At 41.1% G+C, this 22,412-nt stretch overlaps 2 protein-coding genes across 3 annotated transcripts in view; one reads left to right on the forward strand and one right to left on the reverse strand.

The window, feature by feature from the left end:
• The first annotated feature begins 366 nt into the window (after window positions 1-366).
• On the forward strand, window positions 367-17,038 carry ifi35 (interferon-induced protein 35). Its single transcript, XM_084329954.1, has 9 exons — window positions 367-411; window positions 805-879; window positions 2,480-2,638; window positions 8,183-8,299; window positions 8,427-8,568; window positions 9,460-9,575; window positions 10,991-11,174; window positions 14,462-14,577; window positions 15,377-17,038. Exons 2-9 carry the CDS (start codon window positions 817-819, stop codon window positions 15,566-15,568), a joined length of 1,089 nt encoding a protein of 362 aa, XP_084186080.1. The 5' UTR covers window positions 367-411; window positions 805-816; the 3' UTR covers window positions 15,569-17,038.
• LOC311241206 (branched-chain-amino-acid aminotransferase, cytosolic-like) overlaps window positions 16,639-22,412 on the reverse strand; it is a 33,576-nt gene continuing 27,802 nt past the window's right edge. For both annotated transcript variants that reach the window (XM_084329953.1, XM_084329952.1), the window contains 4 exons: window positions 20,592-20,677; window positions 20,075-20,215; window positions 19,865-19,939; window positions 16,639-19,661 (listed from right to left, as the gene is read on the reverse strand). In XM_084329953.1, coding sequence (XP_084186079.1) covers window positions 19,620-19,661; window positions 19,865-19,939; window positions 20,075-20,215; window positions 20,592-20,677 — 344 coding nt within the window. In that variant the 3' untranslated portion in view covers window positions 16,639-19,619. The remainder of the gene's footprint in view (window positions 19,662-19,864; window positions 19,940-20,074; window positions 20,216-20,591; window positions 20,678-22,412) is intronic.

The following is a 22,412-nucleotide window of genomic DNA, read 5'->3' on the forward strand; positions in this document are numbered from 1 at the left end:
GTGTGTGTGGGGGGGGGGTTAGTCCAGAGTCGTTAGCTCTAATTTAATTTCTTTTGTTTGTGTTTAGGTTTTATTTTTATTATTATTTATTGGTATAGGGTGGTGATGTTAGGGTTGGGTATTTTGTTTTGTTTGTTCTGGGTTTGTTGGTTTTTCTTTATTGTTTTCTTTTCTTTGCCGGGTTCTTGCCTTATCCGCTCCAGTTGCTGGGTTGTACAGTAGGTGGCGGTTTGCACCATTCTGTGGTTGCGACCCGCCATTATCTCCAAAGAAGAAGAAGAAAAGAACGTTAGCTAGCTCTATGGTTTAGCGCCCCTCCTGGAGAAAAGTTGTGTAGACGAGTAGACTAATGTATCAGAAAACGAAACCGAAAGGGTGTGTGGGATACAGTTGACAGTCGGTGCTCGTCAGGTAAGTTTAGACTTTATGCTGCTTTTCTGTAAAAAATAGCGACAATAGGAAAATAGCATATATCCACCATTACACTGGTTACCAGTACGCAAACTATTCGGATGTTTTTAATTCAATAAAGTAGACTACGCCACCACACTATGTGAGGCGGTTGTGATTGTTTATTTGAAATGGGGCCAAACTACGTTACATATTAATGACGTGTAAATGGATGTTGTAAAATTGTGTGTGTGTGAGACTGATGAAAATGATATATTATTGGAAATACGTAAAATAGACCAGTCGTGTCCGTAATTACGAATACGCAACATACACATGACAAATAAAGTAAAACTGAAAATAAAGTAAAACATAACAAATTTGTTGAGAGACTATGTTGTTGACATCTTTCAGGATTTTTCTCTAATGATGGCAGACCAGCCGACTTCTGAGATTGACGGAATACAACAGGCTATTGCCAAATGCAAGGTAGAATTTATAATCTGTAACAAAACATAGGAACATTATTTTCTCAAAAGAAGCATGCTTTTGAAAATAAAGTTGTGTTGCTTGCTAATGCTTTCTGTCTTATTGCGGAAAACCCCATGACAGTTGTTGAGTGGTTGTGTGCTCCAACTAACGTCTCAGTTGAAGTTCTGGTCTGGATACATTCACCTCTTATAAATATACCTCGGTATCTGGTTAGATAAGATAATACACTTTATTTGTCCTCTTTCGCTAAAAAAAGTCAACCAACGAACTCGATTCTTGTACCGGATCTCCTCTCTGGTAAACAAGAATACCCTGAAGACTCTAGCAGGAGCACTCATTCAAGGGTACTACGACTATGCTTGCACCTCATGGTACCAAAGCACCTCAAAGGCACTAAAAAACAAATTACAAACATCTCAAAACAAGCTAGTCAGACTACTGCTTGACCTGACTCCTAGAACCCACCTCACCCCTGCCCACTTTGACAACCTAGGATGGCTTAGAGTAGACGACAGAGTACAGCAACTTGCAATGGGCCTGGTCTACAAGATACACTACGCGACCAAGGTACCCATGTACATGTCAAAATACTTCCCAAAGGTCAGTGAATACCACGATCACAACACCAGAGGGAGCTCCACAAATCATGTTAAACCCAGATTCGGCTCAAACAAGGGACTAAACACGTTTCGCAATTATGCCACATCAATGTGGAACGCCCTACCCAAAGCTGTAAAGGAATGTGAATCACTACCCACTTTCAAAAACACTCTCAAAAAACACCTACGTGAGACAGCAATTCGAAACTGGCCCCTACAAATGTCCTAACCTAGTTGTACAGTAAATGACCAAGTAAGGCTTTGTCAGTATTCCAATGTACAGTGTAAAATGTGTGTGTCCCCCCTACCCAACCCCCCCCCCCCCCCCACCTCCAATGTACAGCCCCCACCCGCCCAACCCCACCCCACCCACCCAACCTCCTCCAATGTACAGTTTCTACGTCAAATGTATATACACTCTTTTTCTGGACACTTTTGTATCACAAACAGTACTGTATTTGCAAATCTGATATGTCATAAATGTATAGATGTAGCAGTACTGTCTATCTGTATGTCATATATGTTATGATGAATTGAAAATGGGGGACCCTGATGTAAATAAGACGAAAGTCTTTCTCTGGTCTGCATCCCCTTAACAATTGTATGTATTGAGCTGTACTGTACTGTACCCATTCTGCAATCTGTTAATAAACTTTTCAATCGATCAATCAAGAGTTGTTTACACACACCTGCAACTGTCACCCAGCCTTTCAACTGATTGTAAATGGTCTATTCTGCTTCATGTCTTCATTTTATTCTCATCAGACAGAAACCTGCAAATAGTCTTTTATAGTTAAGTTAATGTCAGACATTTATTTATATAAATTCTCTGCTAATTTTATTAGCAATTCTTGCTATACAAATACAGTTTATTATTATTATTATTATTATTATTATTATTATTATTATTATTATTATTATTATTATTATTATTATTATTATTATTATTATTATTATTATTATTATTAGTTTATCAAGACATTCTCTTGTGTCCACAGGCACAACATTATGAGCTACTGATTGGACAGAAGGCAAATTCCAAAGCCATGGATCACCACCGGAACATGACTGAACAGTTCAGAAAGCGCTCTGCCAAACTGATCAAGGATATGGAACAGGACCAGCGTTACCACGCCAGGGATGTTGAAAATCAAAAGGTATGAAGAAGAGAAAACTACCAATTGACCTATCTCAAACCCACCCTCTTTTCTTGATCCTCTAATTACAACTGTCGCTTAGGTAAATTCAGAGTTACAATTGGGATCTGTCATTTGAGGGCATCATTGATTTGAAGCCCCTTCAGGGTATTGCCTTAGGATTCAGATTCTAGTGGATACAGCTACTATCAGAACCTGTTGTTGTGGATGTGACGCACATATACTGTATGCAGTGTTGGGAAAGTTCACTTTCTACATGAACTAGTTCAGTTCACAGTTCACAAATTTTAAAATGAACGTTCAGTTCATAGTAGTTCATAATAAAAAATGTTGAACTAAAGTTCATGGTTTCAAAAATTAACAAATTTATAGTTCTTTTTTCAATACGTTGCTGCAAGCTATAATTTTTTTTAAATGTATTGCCACAACCCAGAATACTGGCATTTCCATAACGCTTTGCTGCCGTCCATTCAGTCCACACTAGTAGCAGCTGCAGCTTTCATCTCTACAGTATATTTTCAAAAACATGACGAAAAACGTACCGTAATCTAAATATACTTAAAGTACCAAAAGTGAAAGTAGTCATTGTGCAAACAATAAACATATAACATTATAAACATGTGCCGACATAACTCTGTACTAACACAACACGAGGTAGGAACCAGGCTGAGGTATGAAACTAAGGTTGTACCTCAAAGTTCAATATTCAAAGTGCAAAACATTTACTGACTTTAACTAAAACTCTTTTAAATGCTCATACTGTACGCCGACGCCACGTAGAGTCTCGCTCTGAGAGAGTGCAGAGCCTTCTAAAAGTGCAAGTGCTTCTGCTATACTCCCCGAAGCTCCGCCCAGAGCGGTTGGCAGATTGGGTGGTTTTCCGCATTATTTTGAAGCCTGTTTACGGTGTGTTTTAACTGGGTTTTCGGCTGAAAGGCATATGAAATCTGGCACACTTTTGAACGCCGTTATAATATAGTGCTGAGAATGAACGCGTTCTCAATTACGTTCATTTAGCGGAAATACAGTACATTCAGTTCACGTTCGCCCAAAGTACCAACGTGTTCACGAACTATCGTTCATTGAACGCGTGCAGGTACATCACTGACTATGTGGTCACAGTGTTTTTATTTGTTTTGTATGCATATGCTATGATTAACCTTTTAAAGGGGACATGCATTGCTATTCCTAGCACTATTTGGGCAACTTTACACAATTCCTGTGAGTCTATTGAACACATCTGTAAGCTTTTATTAAAATTAATTCATTGTTTTATATTTCTAATCAAGTACTCAAAAGCCAAATTTGTCTCACTTTGGATTTCATGCTGTGTTGGCCTGACTCCGCCCATAAGCGCTGTGTAAATGAGTATGTGCTACTGCTGCTTCCCCGCGAGGTCCAGGTTGTGTGTAAATGAGTGTGCTACTGCTGCTTCCCCTTGTGAGGTCCAGCCCAGCCCAGGTTGTGTGTAAATGAGTATGTGCTACTGCTGCTTCCCCTTGTGAGGTCCAGCCCAGCCCAGGTTGTGTGTAAATGAGTATGTGCTGCTTCCTCGCGCGCAGTTTGTTTCCCCGACAGAAGCTCCTCTATCTCTCTCTCTCCCTCGCTCATTGTCTGAGGAAGTGTCGGGTTACACTATCTGCCTCACTGTTTGCTGTCGCTGTCAACCATAGAGGGGGCGTTAGTTATGCAAATCAGTGCTATATTAACGTCAGCAAAACCGTCAAATCAGAACAGCTTAGTTGAGTGAGGGAAGATCTTGTGAACTCGAGACTAGACTGATGAGTCAATATGGTAATTAGAGACACAGACCCATTGATACTAACCCATATTACTATAAAACCATGCTAAACACAGAAAAAAGCCATTTATAATGCATGTCCCCTTTAACACTTTTAGTGCCTTTGATTAATGTCCTTGGATGCCAGCATCCACTTCAATGATAGCGTTAAAAACACATAATCTATGTTTTAAATTATGGCTATGTGTCTAATCTGCCCGTCGCTTATCAATGACTTGTTTGCAGTCAACATTGTCGAAACGGATTGTTTTTTAATCGGTTCATTTCCGTTTTTTATAGCATTTCGAAAAAGCTATCGTTTTCTCGAAAATTTCAGGAAAATAGAAAGATTCCGTCATAAACGGCATTTACTGGAATATTCTCGAATACACTCGACACGTTGTCATTTGTCGGCCTATTTATGAATAGTTTTCAAATAAATGCTAGATTATCGATAGTATATGTGTACTTATGCACGCTATAGAAGCAAGCTGAGAAATCGATTCTCTTATTTCCTCAACAGCACACACACACACATATGGCACACGCTGTTATCTCAGTGAAAACGGCTCTGATTATCCTAAAACTGGTAACATAGACTCCTTACCTTACATCAGATGTTCTCCAAAAAGATTATTCCAATTCCTGATCGCCATTCCAAATATCGATCTCGTTTATTGATTGATTATTGGCTGCTGTAAATATATATTCCAGGCTGCTTTCCGTCTCGCAATCACTTCCCTCTTCATCAGACGGCTCGCCAGCATAGTGGAGTGAGTAGGCTCCCCCCCACCCATCGACCTGTGTAATCGAATGGGCTGCAGTTACACAGGGATCAGGGGAGGAAATTAGGCCACTTTACTCGCCAATTGCGAGTATTTTTTACGTTTGGCGAGTAATTCATGAAGAGCACTCGCCAGTCTGGCGAGTACTAGTAATTACAAAACAAAACAAAAAAATCATTCTGCAATCTGCTGATTCGCTCACTGGCACAAACCGAACTCTGACTCCCCCCTTGATTCCTCCCATTTGCGCCACATAATAATCAGACCATAACCAATGAACATCATCGTTGTACAGATGCGCTCTAAGCTCCTCCAATGAACACTCGTTTTCTAGAAGATGCCGCCCATCTAGGGGAAGTGGACAGACCACTGCGTGCGGCCCTACAGACTCCTGTCACCGGCTTGACAACGTAGACAAACTTACAAAAACACATGAGTGGATGAAAATAATTGCATGTAGAGTCGTCGCTTTCGGATATCGGTGCGGTCTGACATGGGGGCGAACAACAGCACGCGACGCGTCTCCTTCGAGTCGGATGAGAATGACAGCATTAGCCGGCTAGCTACCTAGCATGTAACAAGCTACCATAACGCGCATTCAACATAGTGGACGACTATACTGAGCGGCTTTGCTTAAATGCAGCCGAGTGACATTTTATTATTACCGGGTTTCCCAGCATATCACCACTCGCCCATATGCCGTTCACAACGGTGATGTTGTCATATTTGGCATTCAGAACACACCTGCTGAACCCCTAGCGTTGTCGATTCGGTTCCAATGTATTGTCATCTTACAGCACAAGTACAGTACAACCAGAATACATTTGGCATACAACCAGAGTGCAAATGTAACAAGTCAAGTTCAAGTTGTTTTATTTAGCTATTACATTACAGTGAAATGCTTGGTTCTTTCACTGCCCAACCCAGTATTGATTGATTGATTGAAAACTTTATTAACAGATTGCAGAATGGGTACAATACAGTACAGCTCAATACACACAATTGTTAAGGGGATGCAGATCAGAGAAGGACTTTAGTCTTGTTTACATCAGGGTCCCCCATTTCAGTCCTGTTTGCTTAATGCCTTGTCCACTTCCTCCACACTCCAATATGTTATGATGAATTGAAAATGGGGGACCCTGATGTAAACAAGACGAAAGTCTTTCTCTGGTCTGCATCCCCTTAACAATTGTATGTATTGAACTGTACTGTATTGTACCCATTCTGCAATCTGTTAATAAACTTTTCAATCAATCAATCCCTTCAACCCTGCTCCTGTCAAACCTGCTCTTTCCATTCCCTCCATCATGTCCCCCCTTTCTGATGAATATTTCCTGCACTTAAGAGTCAGACACACATTCCTAGTAGTTGAGCTGTGATGAATGAAAACTTTATTTAACAGATTGCAGAATGGGTACAGTACAGTACGGCTCAATACATGCAATTGTTAAGGGGATGCAGACCAGAGAAAGACTTTCGTCTTGTTTACATCAGGGTCCCCCATTTTCAATTCATTTTCAATTCATCATTCAGTATAACCTAGACCAGCCCAACCCAGCATCTTTCACTGCCCAGTTCAGCCCAACCCAGTCCAGAATAGTTCCCTCTTTCATGTTAATATGTGATTTAATGATGTAATATTTTGAAGAGTAGAGACAGTGTGATTAATTTACTATGATTGAAAATCAATTTAGACGAAGACGTACAAAGAAGTAATTATCACAATTAGCGATTTTTTTTGTCTGGTAAAAAATCTATTTGGCTGGTAAAAAAAATCAGATACCCGCCAGTTGGCTGGTAAGCCAAAAAGTTAGTTTCCTCCCCTGACAGGGATAGACGATAGGGGGCGGTATTTTCCCATCGGAGCTCATAGAGGGGCTGCTGTACCAACGGGAGACTCGGTTGATGAAATATGAATTCAGATCGCTAATAAAAAAAAAAACGACAATTAGCATCGTCGGCTCAACGGGGGGCATGAAATAACGATAAATCTCGTCGTCGGCATTGAAAGTGTTAAGGGACTTTTTAGTTTAGCCAGCAGATGGCAGTGGAGTGTTAAGCCACAGCGGAGCTGTACCTATTACTTCTGCGCGTGTTGCTTCCCGTCATTCTGTGACAGGAAGCCAATGGGAAACAATAACAATCTTCTGTCTCCTTATTTCATCTGTTTACAAACAGGTCAGTAGCATGAAATAAGCACTCAAAACATTCACAAAATGTATGTAAAGCGATGATATGGATGTGGACATTGTTTATTGTATAATTTCGTAACAGATGTCTGTAGATGAGGAAAATGTGGATGCTAGCTAGCAGTCACCTAGCAAGCTGCTAACAGTGGAAAACGTCAGTTGGTTATTGTGTGTGCAGGACAGGTGTAAATGAACGTCATAGCTGCTCGTTTCGTACAGTTAGAGGAATATTATTTTCTATACTGTTTCTTCATTTGCCTCATTCATTTACAATGAGTTATATGATTATATATATATGTTATATATATTTACTGAATCTGTTACAGGTCTCGGGTGTGAGACCTGAACAGATAGGATTCTGTTTGTAAACAGATGAAATAAGGAGACAGAAGATTGTTATTGTTTCCCATTGGTTTCCTGTCACAGAATGCATTTATTAAAATACATCTGAATCCAACTCTTTTGGTATAGATATCTCAATTAAATAAAGAACAATTGCAAATATATATAACATATATATATTTAACCATATCACTCATTGTAAATGAATGAGGCAAATGAAGAAACAGTATATTAAATAAGTGTATACTTCTTCCTACTCCTTTTCAAACATGTAAATTGAGTTACCGTATGTTTTCTTTTTGTTTAAATATTTTTTTTTCATTTCATTGCTATATATCAATGATTTGTTTTTTGTTTTATATTGTTTGTATTTACATGTGCGAAATAAAGATTTCAAATCAGAGGTGCTGTCGTATCAAGAGACTGAGGTGTTTTCCTCCTCTTCCAGGAGAGACAGACGGCTCTTCAGCCGCAGGAGAGCTGCTTGAGGAGAGAGCTCTCCACGGCAGAGGATGACCTGCGCGAGTTGGTGAAGAGTAACGACAGTCTCGCGCTGCAGATGGATGTAAGTGCCAGACCACACACTAGAATATAGATACTTGTTGAATGTGGCCATTCAAAGCCACCGCAGTGCTCCATCATCTCACTGTGTAGAGGACTGTCTCTGACTGCACTGTGTGATCTGATCACAGGTGTCTAATGCTGTGCCAGAGAAGGAGGTTGTCTTCGCTGGAGTGACGGGAGCAGTAACTGGTGGTTACTTTGAGACAAAGCCCCGTATAACCTATCCAATGGAGGGGGGAACCGCACTGATTACCTTTGAAGAAACCCTGGGTGAGGTTGCACTGGGGATTGGATTTGCTCACTGTTTTACTAGGTCTGCTGATCTGAGACCAGTTGTTAACATACCCTCCCCTTATTTTAGCCCCAATTTACTTTCCTGACAAACGTTAAAAATTTAGCTGACTCCGAATTAGTGTTAGCGAAATTTCGGGCAGTCAAGATTGTAGCAGAGTGGCCTAGGTAAATGGGTTCTTCCCCCATAAGACCAGCAGTCTAATTGCCATATACTGTAGGAACACAGCTGAGATCAGTGAGAGAGAGAGAGCAAGAGAGACATGGGAAATGAGAGCATGTCAACATTTTTGAATTTGAAGTAATTGAAAAGCCTTTAAAAAGTATTTGATTTAATCCAGTAATTATTGTATGCAATGTATTTCATGTTCTTGCTCAAAGAGTTTAGTTAATGATGTGTTAAATGGTCATTTTACAGGTTCATGATTTTACTGCTAGAAGTCTTAGAAATTCCATTGGACATACACCTATATGCTATATACGGTATCTCTTTGGTACTGAATTAGACAAGACATTAGATCCCATATCTGTGAAGAGTGGAAGACTGCTAAACTGGAACAAACAAAGACCTCCAACACTTGACAGCGTACATATACACTTTGAAGAACAAGGAGGATGTCTTTCTTAGAACTTGGGAACCCTTCATAGACCTCTGACTGTCCACCAACATCAGTGTCTTGTGCCTTGATGTAATGTGACCATAGATATTTTATTTATTTATTAATTAAATGTAACTTTTTCGCTTTTACTTTTAACTTTTATTATTATTTATCATTGTAAAAATAAACAATGAAAAGACGAAAATTGGAAGTTAATAAAAAGTTGTAAACAATAGTTTTCCCTAATATCATTGTATTCCTCGCTTCTCAGTGGCAAATAACATCCTAAAGCTGAGGGAACACAAAGTGGATCTGGTAGAAGAAGCCGCCTGCTACATCACTCTGGAGGCCAAGCCTGTCCTCTTCATGATGCCTAGGTGTTTGGAGGTATGAGAGGAGCACAAGATAAACAAGAGATGATATCAGCCGCACGGTTGAAGCTTTCGGTCGTTTACCAGTTACCGTTGACCATAATTACGTCATGCTCAGGTTGGGATTTCTTTCCACCCTATTCCCTTACCTACTCTCACTAGCTACCCTGCTGACCAGTATAAATACTACCATACTGTCTTTATACGTATCACTGTAGGGAGACTGGGGTAAATTGAGGATGGAGTCTGTGAAGGTAAGAGCCACATGGCTAAAGTGGTTAGACATGCATGTCCAAAAAACTTTTATCACTCATGAAAGTGAATTCGTACTTTACTGTTACATTTGCACTCTGGTTGGACGGCCAAACCTCCTTTCGTTGTACTGTACTTGTGCTGTATAATGACAATACATTTTTAAATCTAATCTAAAAAGGAATCCCAACCTGAGCATGACATAAAAGCAAATGGCCGCCATGTGAATATGGTCAATGTGACTCATTAACACATTGACAGCCAGCAGTAGGGGGCGCTGATCCCCCTTCATCACCAGGTCTTTATTCAATGGATATAGTTTTAGACTGTGACATTTGCGAGTGCTTAAAATATATCTTATATTATATCTATGGGTCTAATAACGCCATCGACTGTCAGTGAGTTGCTTCCAGTCAACATGCCCAAAACAGATTGTTTTTTCATCCGTACATTTCCGTTTTATACTGTTTTGAATAGAGTATGGTTTGGGTGCTTTTGAGTAATGCCAGGAAAAAGACGAAAAAAAAAGGCATTTTACTGTAATCCAGTCATCACGTTGTAATTTTTCGGCTGATTATCTAATCATCCTGAAATCAATGCTAGATTATCATTATTATATCTCGTCGTGCATACATGAAATGACCATCGTAGCGTCGTAAATATCAGATCAACGATCAAATTTATATATAGTGTTCTTACCTTGTATCTGATCGCCATTCCAAATACTGCTCGTGGAGGTCCGTACCACACTACCGACCGTTACATATGGGCGGGCGGGCGGGGTTACTGTTCGATGCCATCGTTGTATAGAACTGGCTCGCCTGAGTATTTAAACCCCGCCCGCCCGGCTCAGATCGGCTCCTAAAACACACCACCCCATTTCCAATGAGATGCAATAGCTCCACATGGCAGTAGAGGGCGGTGTTGACCGTCTGCCAGCTCAGACGGGGTCTGAAGGGTATACCAGAGGCTGCAGCTATGAATTATGAATAGATATAGCGAATAAACTAAATAACGATCCCAAAAATGAGTTAACTCGTTTCTGGCGCTGAACGCATGGCGGGCAACAATGAGTTAACTCGTTTCTGGCGCAGATTGTGTTAACATGATATGAAAAACAGCTGTGTGTACTTGTTGTAATCATTTGGCTTTTCTTCTGTTTGTTTGTGCTTCTCTCAGATGGACACCCATGTATGCCCTCGACGTATCCTGGTTTCCAACCTTCCCGAGGGGGATAGTGACCATCTGCTGGACAAGCTGGAGATCCACTTCAGCAAGAAGTATAACGGAGGAGGAGAGGTGCAGGAGAGAGAGATGCTGCACGACTCTGGCAACGCGGTCATCGCGTTTGTAGAAACGGGCGGTGAGTTCTCATCCGCGCGAATGTCATTTGACTTTATTGTAACCAAGTCGAATCAGAGCTACAGTGGAACCTCACTATACCTTGGACATATACCTTGGAAGTAGAACCTGGGATGTCAACGCGCACATATGCTGAGATGCTGGTCTGTAACTTGGGGAGTTTTAAGATAACGGTTACGGTTTGTTTGATTTAGTTTGTTTTGTTCCCTCTGCTGTCCATTGTGAACAGTGTTGTAGTCACGAAACCTTTTCCTGTAACAAAGAGATCTTGTTATCTCATTACAGTTACTGATCTAACAAACAGGCCATCGCTCGCTTCACATACGTTATTGTTCCCTCTATGTTGTGAAACTGGACTTGAAGAAGTCTTATTTGTAGCATTGATTGATTGATTGAAAACTTTATTAACAGATTGCAGAATGGGTACAGTACAGTACAGCTCAATACACACAATTGTTAAGGGGATGCAGACCAGAGAAAGACTTTCGTCTTGTTTACATCAGGGTCCCCCATTTTCAATTCATCGTAACATATATGACATACATGACATACAGATAGACAGTACTGCTACATCTATACATTTATGACATACCAGATTTGCAATTACAGTACTGTTTGTGATACAAAAAGAGTCCAGAAAAAAAAGAGTATATACATTTGACGTAGAAACTGTACATTGGATTGGGTAGGTGGGGGTGGGGGGGGACTGTACATTGGAGGTGGTTGGGTGGGGGGGTTTGGGTAGGAGTGGGGGAGGGGGGGTTTGGGTAGGAGGGGTGGGTGGGGGACACTGTACAACTGTACAAACAAAACTGTACATTGGATTATTGACAAGACCATACTTGGTAATTTACTGTACATTGGAGGGGGTTGTGTTCGGACATTTACAGGGGCCAGTTTCGAGTTGCAGTCTCCCTTAGGTGTTTTTTGAGTGTTTTTGAAAGTGGGTAGTGATTCACATTCCTTTACAGCTTTGGGTAGGGCGTTCCACATTGATGTGGCATAATTGCGAAACGTGTTTAGTCCCTTGTTTGAGCCGAATCTGGGTTTAACATGATTTGTGGAGCTCCCTCTGGTGTTGTGATCGTGGTATTCACTGACCTTTGGGAAGTATTTTGACATGTACATGGGTACCTTGGTCGTGTAGTGTATCTTGTAGACCAGCACACATGTGAGATGGGCGACACATAGGACACACACGCCTTTTTCTTTGGGTCGCCAATGAAATTTCCTCTCTGTGCTTGACCCATCCTATCGTCTCGCTTGGTTCCTTTTTGCCGCCATGTCACTGAAGTTAAAGGTGCTACAGATGACATTCAGCCACCCAATGCCGCACTAGAGCATCAGCATGTCGCACTAGAGCACCAGCATGTTGATTGATTGATTGTTGCACCAAAACAATGGTGTGCTTACATAGGATACGATAATTATTGGGGCGGCTACGTGGCGTAGTGGGCAAGGCGCTCACCACGAATGCAGAGACGCTGGGCTCGCCTGTTCGAGCCCAGCGCTCCACATTGCTTTCAGTTTAGCTGGTCGTTCATACTAATACACATTGGCCGTATTAGGGGGTGGGAAACTGATGGGTGGGGATCGGGCGTTGTGGACAGCGACTCGTACAGGTCGGTTGGTGCGCCTGCGCAGTAGAATCAGGAAGTGTCGGGGGCAGCGTGAGCCTCCCACGCGTTACTCCTCGACACTGAGAGATCGAGCTGCGCAGGTGAAAAGATGCGACTGCTGTTACCTCAAGTGCCGGAGAGGACTTGTGCTATGTATGACTTAGTCCACATTGCAGCCGGCTTGTGGGAGGCAAGAAACGGCGTTCGTGACAGGGGAGGATTGAATTGGATGATATGAAATTGGGATGGGAGAAAATATAGAAAATGTGAGAAAAAGTGGATCAAAAAAAGGATACGATAATTATTGTAATTATCATACGCTGTACCATCGAACTGAGTTCAGATCAAACTGTCAAACTAGTTTATACAACCTAGTTCATACTAGTTGTCAGAAACATATTTTATGTTCAACTTTAGGTTGAAAAAGAGAAGGTTGATGAGGGAGCAAGCCGCCATTTTCTTTTTGAAGAGAAACAGGCACCTCAACTAGCAGCACGTTTAGCCAATCAGGTGCATTCCACATGGGGAAATGGGAAGTAGGGAGGGGACACATGCACGTAAATAACATTGATTGAACATTTCATTAACAGATTGCAGAACGGGTACAATACAGTACAGCTCAATACACACAATTGTTAAGGGGATGCAGACCAGAGAAAGACTTTCGTCTTGTTTACATCAGCGTCCCCCATTTTAAATTAATCATAACATATATGACATACATGACATACAGATATACAGTACTGTTACATCCAGACATTTATGACATACAAGATATACAAATATACAGTACTGTTTATTTACAGACAGAATTTCTAAAAGTACATTCATCTGACCTGCCAAAATGTTAAATCAATCAAAAGGGTCACTGTCACTGAACTGAGTTATGGAGGAGGACAGAAACACGATGGTTGGCCATGATGGGACACTGTGAGGACACTGCCGACTGTAAAGTGTCACACTCTCTTCCCCAAAGAGCACCAGGCGGAGCCTGACTGCCCTCCTGGCCCCATCGAGCATGATGCGTCACAAGACACTTTAGGGCAGTGGTTCCCAAACCTTTTCAATCAGGCCCCACTTGGGTAGTTGGAAATATCGTCGAGCCCCACCTAACCTGGTCCCCACCTAGATGTAGGCTAGAATACATTTTAGGCTTCAAACATGCCATTTCCTCTACTACTAACAAGACAAGATTAACATAACAAGACACAAAGACACAATTATACTTTTATTTGAAAATGAACAAAAGCTTGGCAAATGATCCTGTGCCACTGTGAAATAATTAGGCCTAATTAAAAATGTAGTTGTAGGCTAGGATAGGAGATTTATTTTCATTCAAATAATAGTAATTTGCCACCTTTTGTGGCTAAATGTATTTAGGCTTCTGAATGTGCTCTGTATAAAGAATAACACATGACAGTCTGTTCATTTTAGTTGACATTGGCATTTACCAGTTTTGGTAGGCTAAATTAATATTATAAAAAATAAATCACTCCCCACTAGGAGTGGTTCCCACACTTTGGGAACCACTGCTTTAGGGCTCGAATTACTTAGAACTGTAGAGAGAAGTAAATGTGGAATAAATTAGTTTCTTTTACTTAACGGCCCCTGATCATGTGTACTGCATGTTTTTTCATGATAACTCAGTCGATGTTCTTTCCGCCAACAGTTGCCAAAAACCTGACCAACAAAGACTCGACATCCCATAATGTGGAATTTGGCAAAGGGACGAAGCACAGCGTGAAGGTGACTCCTTTCCTGAATGGAGAAATCACAGCCTTCCAGGTGAGCACATTTCAGGTCAAGGTACACTAGAGAAAGATTATCATCAGTGCACATAGAGCGAGTTGGAGAGAGTGAGTCGGTCACATCGGATTAGTGATCGACCGATATGGGTTTTTCAATGGATGATAGCGATATCTGCATTGATAAAATACAACACTTAAATAATAATGTAAAATAAAAAGAAGACACAAAAACATATTTTCTTTAGTCTGCAGTGCACTCTACTTAGTATTTTATGTATCAAACTAAATAAACTGATTTAAAAATTAAAATGAGACATTGACACTTGCCAATCATAATGTTAAAAGTAGTGATGGTTTGGGTGTGATAGTAATGGAAATGTCACTACCGTGAATGGTATCCTGTCAGACGGGTTCAGAGAACACTAAGAACGTTCATGACCCACTCTAGTCTTTATCGCGTCCCCACAGTTCTATTCCCCCTCGCTAACCTACAGTCCTTCATGACCCACCAGTCTCTATCGCGTCCCCACAGTTCTATTCCCCCTCGCTAACCTGCAGTCCTTCATGACCCACTAGTCTCTATCGCGTCCCCACAGTTCTATTCCCCCTCGCTAACCTGCAGTCCTTCATGACCCACCAGTCTCTATCGCGTCCCCACAGTTCTATTCCCCCTCGCTAACCTGCAGTCCTTCATGACCCACCTTCTCTATCGCATTCCCAGTCCTATTCCCCCTCGCTAACCTGCAGTCCTTCATGACCCACCTTCTCTATCGCGTCCCCACAGTTCTATTACCCCTCGCTAACCTGCAGTCTTTCCCGTTTGTTCCTCTTGCCAGACCACCATGTCGCAATGTGACCGCACCGTGCTTCTGACGGGAATACCTGCCGTCATGGACCAAGAAGACCTGCAGGATCAGCTGGAGATCCACTTTCAGAAGTCCGGAGGGGAAATTAGTAGCATCCTGTATAACCCACTGGGTCAGCAGGCGCTGGCCGTGTTTGAGGAGGACCGTCCCACTAAAAGCTAGAGCCACTGAGGTCGCTGCGGCGTACGGCTCAATAATTACATGAGACGTTACCAAAATCACACAATGGCCTATAGTGCACTATTCAAAACGCGGGAGGCTACAATATTTGATATAGAATGTGCTAAATGCTAAACGTGTCTCAATATACCATTTTAAATTCTGTATTTTGGTAGGCGGCTGGGTGGCGCAGCGGAGATTGCGCTCGTCACCAATGCAAGAGACTCCGGTCTTGAATCCGGGTGTCAGCATTGCCTCCGGCTTTGGCCAGCCGTCATACTAACTCAATTGGCAGAGTTAGAGGGTGGAAGTCGATGGGTGGGGATTTGGACGTTGTGGACAGCGACTCCTACAGGTCGGTTGGGGGACGCCTGCACAGCAGACAGGAAGCAGCGGGGGTAGTGTGAGCCTCCCATGCGTTACACCTCGCCACTGAGAGTCCGCGCTGGCAGGTGAAAAGATGTGTCGGGCTGCCTCCTCGTGTACCGGAGGGGACACGTGATGCAAGGCTTCTATCCTCCCTACAACCGACCAGTGGGGGGCATAGTCGAGCAACGTTCAAGACAGGGAAGGGGAGAATTGGAAACACGAAATTGGGATGGGAGAAAAATAGAAAAATAAGGAGAAAAAGAGGATCCAAAAAAAATATCTGTATTTTGGCGCTACATGAATAGAATAGAATGGAAATACTTTTATTATCCCGAGGGAAATTTGAAACAGCAAATCGCTCAACATTAAACATTTAGACAGAACGGGTCACGAATAAGAATAACAAAACAAATCAAATTGCATAAGATAAGAGTAAAATAAAATAGAATAAAAATGGAATAAAATATACAGTAAATAAATACATTAAGTTATGCGCTTTCAAGTTAATTTAATCTTAAAAAGGATATTCCACTTTAGTTGAACTTGTCAAGTTTCTGCAGTCTTACCTCTTATGCACATCTATAAGTAAGCTAGCAGCACTGCTGTCCCAGTCATCCGCTGTCGACACCACCATTCCTCCAAGGTGTCAGGCTCCTCATTAATTTCCAGACTGGAGTCAATGTTATGTGTTTTTCCCCTCGAAGCAACAGGATCAAGAAAAGAGGACGGGGCTTGAGATAGGTCAATGAATCAATCAGTAGGCCTAGTTGAGTTTTTCTTCTCATACTGTAAGTCCAATCATCTCACATCCAAGTGAAGTCCACGACCACAACACCAGAGGGAGTTCCACAAATCACGTTCAACCCAGATTCAGCTCAAACAAGGGACTAAACACGTTTTGCAATTATGCCACAATAATGTGGAACGCCCTACCCACAGCCGTAAAGAAATGTGAATCCCATTCCCTACCCTCCTTCAAAACCGCTCTCAAAGAGCACTTACGGGTGGCTGCAATTATAAACTGGCCCGGTAAATGTCAAAATGCAACTCTTAACTCTGTTAATTCTATTGTTTATGCTGTTTATAAAATTGTTTCTCTCAAAATGTTTATATTCCAAATGTTATTGCCTATATTTATGTCTTTCTACTATTACCATGCCCATACCTGTACCTCCCCTCCCCATGCTGCTATGACGCCAGAATTTCCCCAAGGGGATCAATAAAGGAATATCTTATCAAAGTTACGTTATGTTAAGTAAATAACCGGTAAATTCATCTGTAGACACAATTTCATAATAAACAAGTTTGAAGGAGTGGTGAGAAGAAAAAAAACACATGCGGTTGTTGACCACAAATCATGTTTATTGTAAAAACAGTTGACGGCAAAGTAAAGTAACAATGTCCCACAAATATAACTCAACTGACTTGACTAACTTCAACAAAAAAGGATCCAGGAATAGCCCCTAGTGCAGTAACTATAATAACGTAACACAGGTTAAAATGATCCACAGGACACAGGACTACACTATAGGTCAGGCACTTTAAACAGATGGGGACAGGCGTATGGAGTGAATCTTGTGTAAAAAGTAAAATACATTAAAAGAAAGGAAAAGCAGCAAGGGAAGGACATAAAATGCAAGATATGTACGGCAAATACTAGATATACAAGCAAATACTCAGGAAGACAGTTCCAATTCTATACCCAAACCAAGAAAACAATAATAAAAAAAAGGACTCACTCAAGGTTATTTTTTCTTTAAAAATAAATCCATCTTGTTACTATACATCGTTTACATAATGATTGACACAGGAACTAGTGCATGGGCCACTGCCAGCGCATCTAAATAGTCTCTCTTTCTCATAGGAGCTACATCTACCACATGTAGGGCAGGCAGGCCTAATGTTACCCCTCTTATTTGTGCATTACTTAGGTTCACCGTGACCTCTCTCTCTCTTTTTTTCTTTTCATTTTAAATCAATCTTTAGGGACAATATTCTGTCCTCAGTAGCATCTTTCCGATCCAAACAGACAAAGACACAAAAGCCGTGTTCCCGTTTCCTTTCTAAAATAAAACCTCAGTCACACACACGTGTTCACGCCTGACATCGCCATGATCAGAGTAAACCTACAAACACTTAAATAAAAAATAAAAAGCACCTCTGGAGTCATAACGTCATGTATTAACATTTGTATACCTGGCCCCATGAAAGCTAAAACAATACTTTTTTTTATTTTTTTTTATAAACAGCTCTCTCAGCTCATTGTGTATTTACGTCAGTAACAAAGTCAAAATGACATCCCATGATGTCCGATCTCCTACAGTTCTTATCCGTTACCGCGTCACCGTACTGTAACATTTCATGTTTCACCAACAAGATTAAAAACGTAGCCAATGGAAGTTGTTCCTATGAAAAACAGTATTTCTAAAATGCATGTAACTCATGGATGAGCTAAGTAATGCCCCGCAAAATAAAGCAGCCGGTTCTGTATTGCATACGGAATATAATAAAACGGCGTTGAGAGCCTATTATTGAGAGATGCCAGTTTGTGCCTATTTGCAAGGATGATCACATGGGTACACTAATGTATTGTTTGTGCCATCATCCTCGAGGTGTATTCTCCTCAGCCTTAAAGCTGCTATATGATAGGATATCAGAATCAGTGAATTATTGATCATGTTCTTGACATTCTTAAAGAACCAGTATAATTATGTTAATTTTCAGTTAAAAGAAGCTCATTGTGGAATGTTAATGTCATGTGAATCTGGCTTTTCAGCTTCAGATGTATCAAGTGTTTTAGTGCACCCTCTCTGAGCACGGCCAACTCTCTCAGTAGGTTGAGGGGGCGTAGCCCTCTGTTCATTGAGAGATGTGAGGTTAGTATCATAATACATGACACTTTCAAATGGATGTGAAGGTTTTTGAGCAACGAAAGCGTGTTGGATATCGGAAATGTTTTGATTCTGTTGATATCCAGGGGGATAGTGATCAAAGTGGCTTTAGTCATCACTTTTACAACAGCAACGCTTCTAACATGTTGGGTAGTTTTACAAAAACATACCTTCTGTAAAAGTATGCAATGAGATTGAAAAACACACGTTTCATCACACTGAATCTTTAAATAATACACTTCTAAAAAAGGGTCTCGCTTACTACTGGCAGTACAACTGACCTAGCCAGACATCTTTTCTAAATAGACTCCAGTTAGACATAGATTTGGATGAGCCCATAGTAGGTATTGGGTTTAAATGAGTACCCAGTATTGAAGCAGTAATGAATATCAGCGTTCTCGATAAAGAAAACCGAATGAATTACATGAATATAATTATTATTATTATAATTATTTTGTAAAGACAACTGGTTACCCCCTGGTATATACTGCATACCCTGTTAGGGTTAGTAGCGTGAAACTGACAAAAGCACAAAATAGTCAACATTGCATATTATTACTATTGCTTTCGAATGTAAGTTGTTACATTCAAAAGACTAACCGTGTTCCTTCCGGTCCACATGGGAAACACATGAAACGGATATATATATAAAAGTTGCGCGAGAGGAGCGACAAGCGGTCCGTTTCCTCTGGCCAGCCCATCTGTAGGAGTGCATTAGTGGGTTGAAAGGAGGGGGGGTTGCTGGTCTTCAAAGCTGGAATTATGGGGCTATTCTTGATAGTGCAAGTGGCCAATTAAATGACCAGTGGAGCCCATTCACTCTGTTTACGTCCATACTGGGTTAGGCAAGGGAGAGCGAGAGCAAAGAGGGGAGAGAGGCGAGGGGGGGGGAGAAAATATTATTAAGATGAAAATAGCAAAATAATTTTTTTGCTGCTTTGAGACAACTGTTATTGTTGTCTATAGTATTGTTGTTATTGTTGTCTGTAGTGGGTAAGACAGTAAAAGCAAAGCATTAGTGTCTCTTAAGGCCATTTACCTGAATATCAGTCAGCTCTTTGTAGAATCTCTTGGCCAAATCTGGGCCATTCTGCATAGTGGGGATCTGGTATGTCTGGAGGAGAGAGAGAAAACGGGTACAAAGTATATCAACATCTTCTTTGAGGATGAATGGGAGATTTTAAAGCAGAAACAGCCTGACACAGATACGGGGGGGGGTTAGATTTGGTACCAAATATTGGGGCTATACCGTTCCTTTGTAGAGAAGGCTGCCGACGGGGCAAACGACGCAGGCCGTCCCGGCGCCGAACACCTCCAGAACCTTGCCGGAGTCCACGGCGCCGAGCAGCTCCTTGATGTTCATCGTGCGTTCGGTCACTTTAAATTCCCCCTAACGGGAAAAAAAGAAATGGAAACAATTCAACATCCTCCCTTAATTGATGGGTCGGTAGGAGCCACTCCGCATCCTCTTCCGTTCCATTTGTACCGAGCTGGGCTAGCTGTCAGGCGGATGTCTTGTACATGTTGCTTAAATGAGCTTTGGCTAAGAGGAGTGCTCTCGTCGTGGCCAGCTAGGAGACACACTGAGGAAGAGAAGGAGACAATGTGCTGGGTGGGGGCCGTAGCCCCCCCGGCCTCTCACTTAGGTGTGAACTAAGCTATTGTTTGTACCGTGCACTCCTTGTCTGACTCCGGAGAAGACGGTAAAGGCGCATTTCCCGCAATGTTGAAGTTTACCACCTCAAATCTGTCCCTCGCTCTCTTACCCATTGTCTGGCCAGGTCCAGCAGAGACTGTCTGGTGACTCCCGGGAGGATGATGCCATCCAGAGGAGGGGTCATCAACTCCTTCTCTGCAGGTGGACACACACAGGAACACACATATCATTCAAAAGCATACAGTATACAACTACACAGAAATATAGCTAATGAGCCCCCCCCCCCCATATCAGATACTTCTATTATCTGAAACTGAAGCACTTTGAGCTGACATTTTTGTATGAAAGGTGCTATACAAATAAAGTTTGTTATTATTATTATTATTATCAGACACGCCCACTGCTCTCACATGTCACCACCCCCAATCATGTGACGACTGCCACAACTGCAACACATTTTTGTGATGTGTATATTTATCTTGCCAAGTTACAATGCATGAAACAGACTCCTCTGAAAACCCTTCCCTCTTGCTGTTGGAAATGGCCACCGGGTGGCGCCATCGGATGAGAGATAAAACACTGGAGAGTATTTCTGTTCAATTAATAATAATAACAATAATAATAATAATAGATTTAATTTATATAGCACACTTTAAACTCAGTGAACTCTCAAGGTGCTTCACAGCAGAAGGAAAACAAAAATTTAAATAGAATAAGAAGGTTTAAAACAAGAAAAACATTCAAATGAATAAAAATAAAAAGATAAGAATAAAAAAGGTTTATTTAGTTTAATTAGTAAACAATCTGGGTCATCAGCCATGTGTCTGCATCCTAAGCTCTGGATAGCTAGCTTTTTTTTGTAAAGATCATAATAAATCATAATTAATCAACAAATGATGACAACATTACTGGGGAAGTTCCATTATGCTAGGATTTATTATTTCTATATTGATACAGGTATTTAAGTCAAAGCTGTTTAATTAATGGCAATTCTGTCAACATTTTAATTTGTTTTGAGTGGCTAGATTTGGTTCCTACATTTTCGAGAATTGATTCTTCAAATTAATTTAAGAAATAATGAATAAACTATATTCATTTGATATTAGGAAATAATTAATAAACTGAACTATAGTAATTTGATATTAATAAATAATTAATAAACTCAACTATATTAATTTGATATTAGGAAATAAATTAATAAACTCAACTATCTTCACTTGATAATCACGAAGAATGTTATTTTTCATGATTTCATCTGGAGGCATAGTTGCATTTGCTATAGTATTCAAAACAGAATGTCAAAATCACTACTACGGACACATATCTTTCTTTTATAGTAGTACTTAACTGGAATGAGATTCCCCTACATTTACACAGTAATGCACCTTTAAATAGCTGTGTAAGAAGCTCATGAGGCAATACTTGGGACGGACACACTTGTCTTCCTTTTCTCTCTTAACCCTTTCACTACCACACTACAAAGGGTTAACCCTTTCACTACCAACTATTACATTTCCTTTACTTCAACCCCCTCTGACTTCTCTTTTACTGCAGGACAGGAACCCTCTGAAACCCCCTCTGACTTCTCTTTTACTGCAGGACAGGAACCCTCTGAAACCCCCTCTGACTTCTCTTTTACTGCAGGACAGGAACTCTCTGAACCCCCTCTGACTTCTCTTTTACTGCAGGACAGGAACTCTCTGAACCCCCTCTGACTTCTCTTTTACTGCAGGACAGGAACCCTCTGAAACCCCCTCTGATTTCTCTTTTACTGCAGGACAGGAACCCTCTGAAAACCAGTACTTTTTCTGAATAGGGCCCAAAGGTATTTTAATTGCATTTTATGGTGTTTGTATTTTTTTATCCTGTTTAAATACATTAAACTAATGAAAGGAAAAACTATATGATCACTATTATGTACTCAACTAAC

The sequence above is a fragment of the Notolepis coatsorum genome (genome assembly GCF_963971535.1).
Source record: "Notolepis coatsorum genome assembly, chromosome: 14".
Lineage (NCBI taxonomy): Eukaryota > Metazoa > Chordata > Actinopteri > Aulopiformes > Paralepididae > Notolepis > Notolepis coatsorum.

What these genes read in the sequence shown, in the direction of transcription:
- ifi35 (XM_084329954.1), top strand. Translation starts at nt 817, where the DNA reads ATGATGGCAGACCAGCCGACTTCTGAGATTGACGGAATACAACAGGCT. An exon ending in GGGATGTTGAAAATCAAAAG is followed by an intron (nt 2,639 to 8,182) that starts GTATGAAGAAGA and finishes CTCCTCTTCCAG; the next exon opens with GAGAGACAGACGGCTCTTCA. An exon ending in CGCGTTTGTAGAAACGGGCG is followed by an intron (nt 11,175 to 14,461) that starts GTGAGTTCTCAT and finishes TTCCGCCAACAG; the next exon opens with TTGCCAAAAACCTGACCAAC.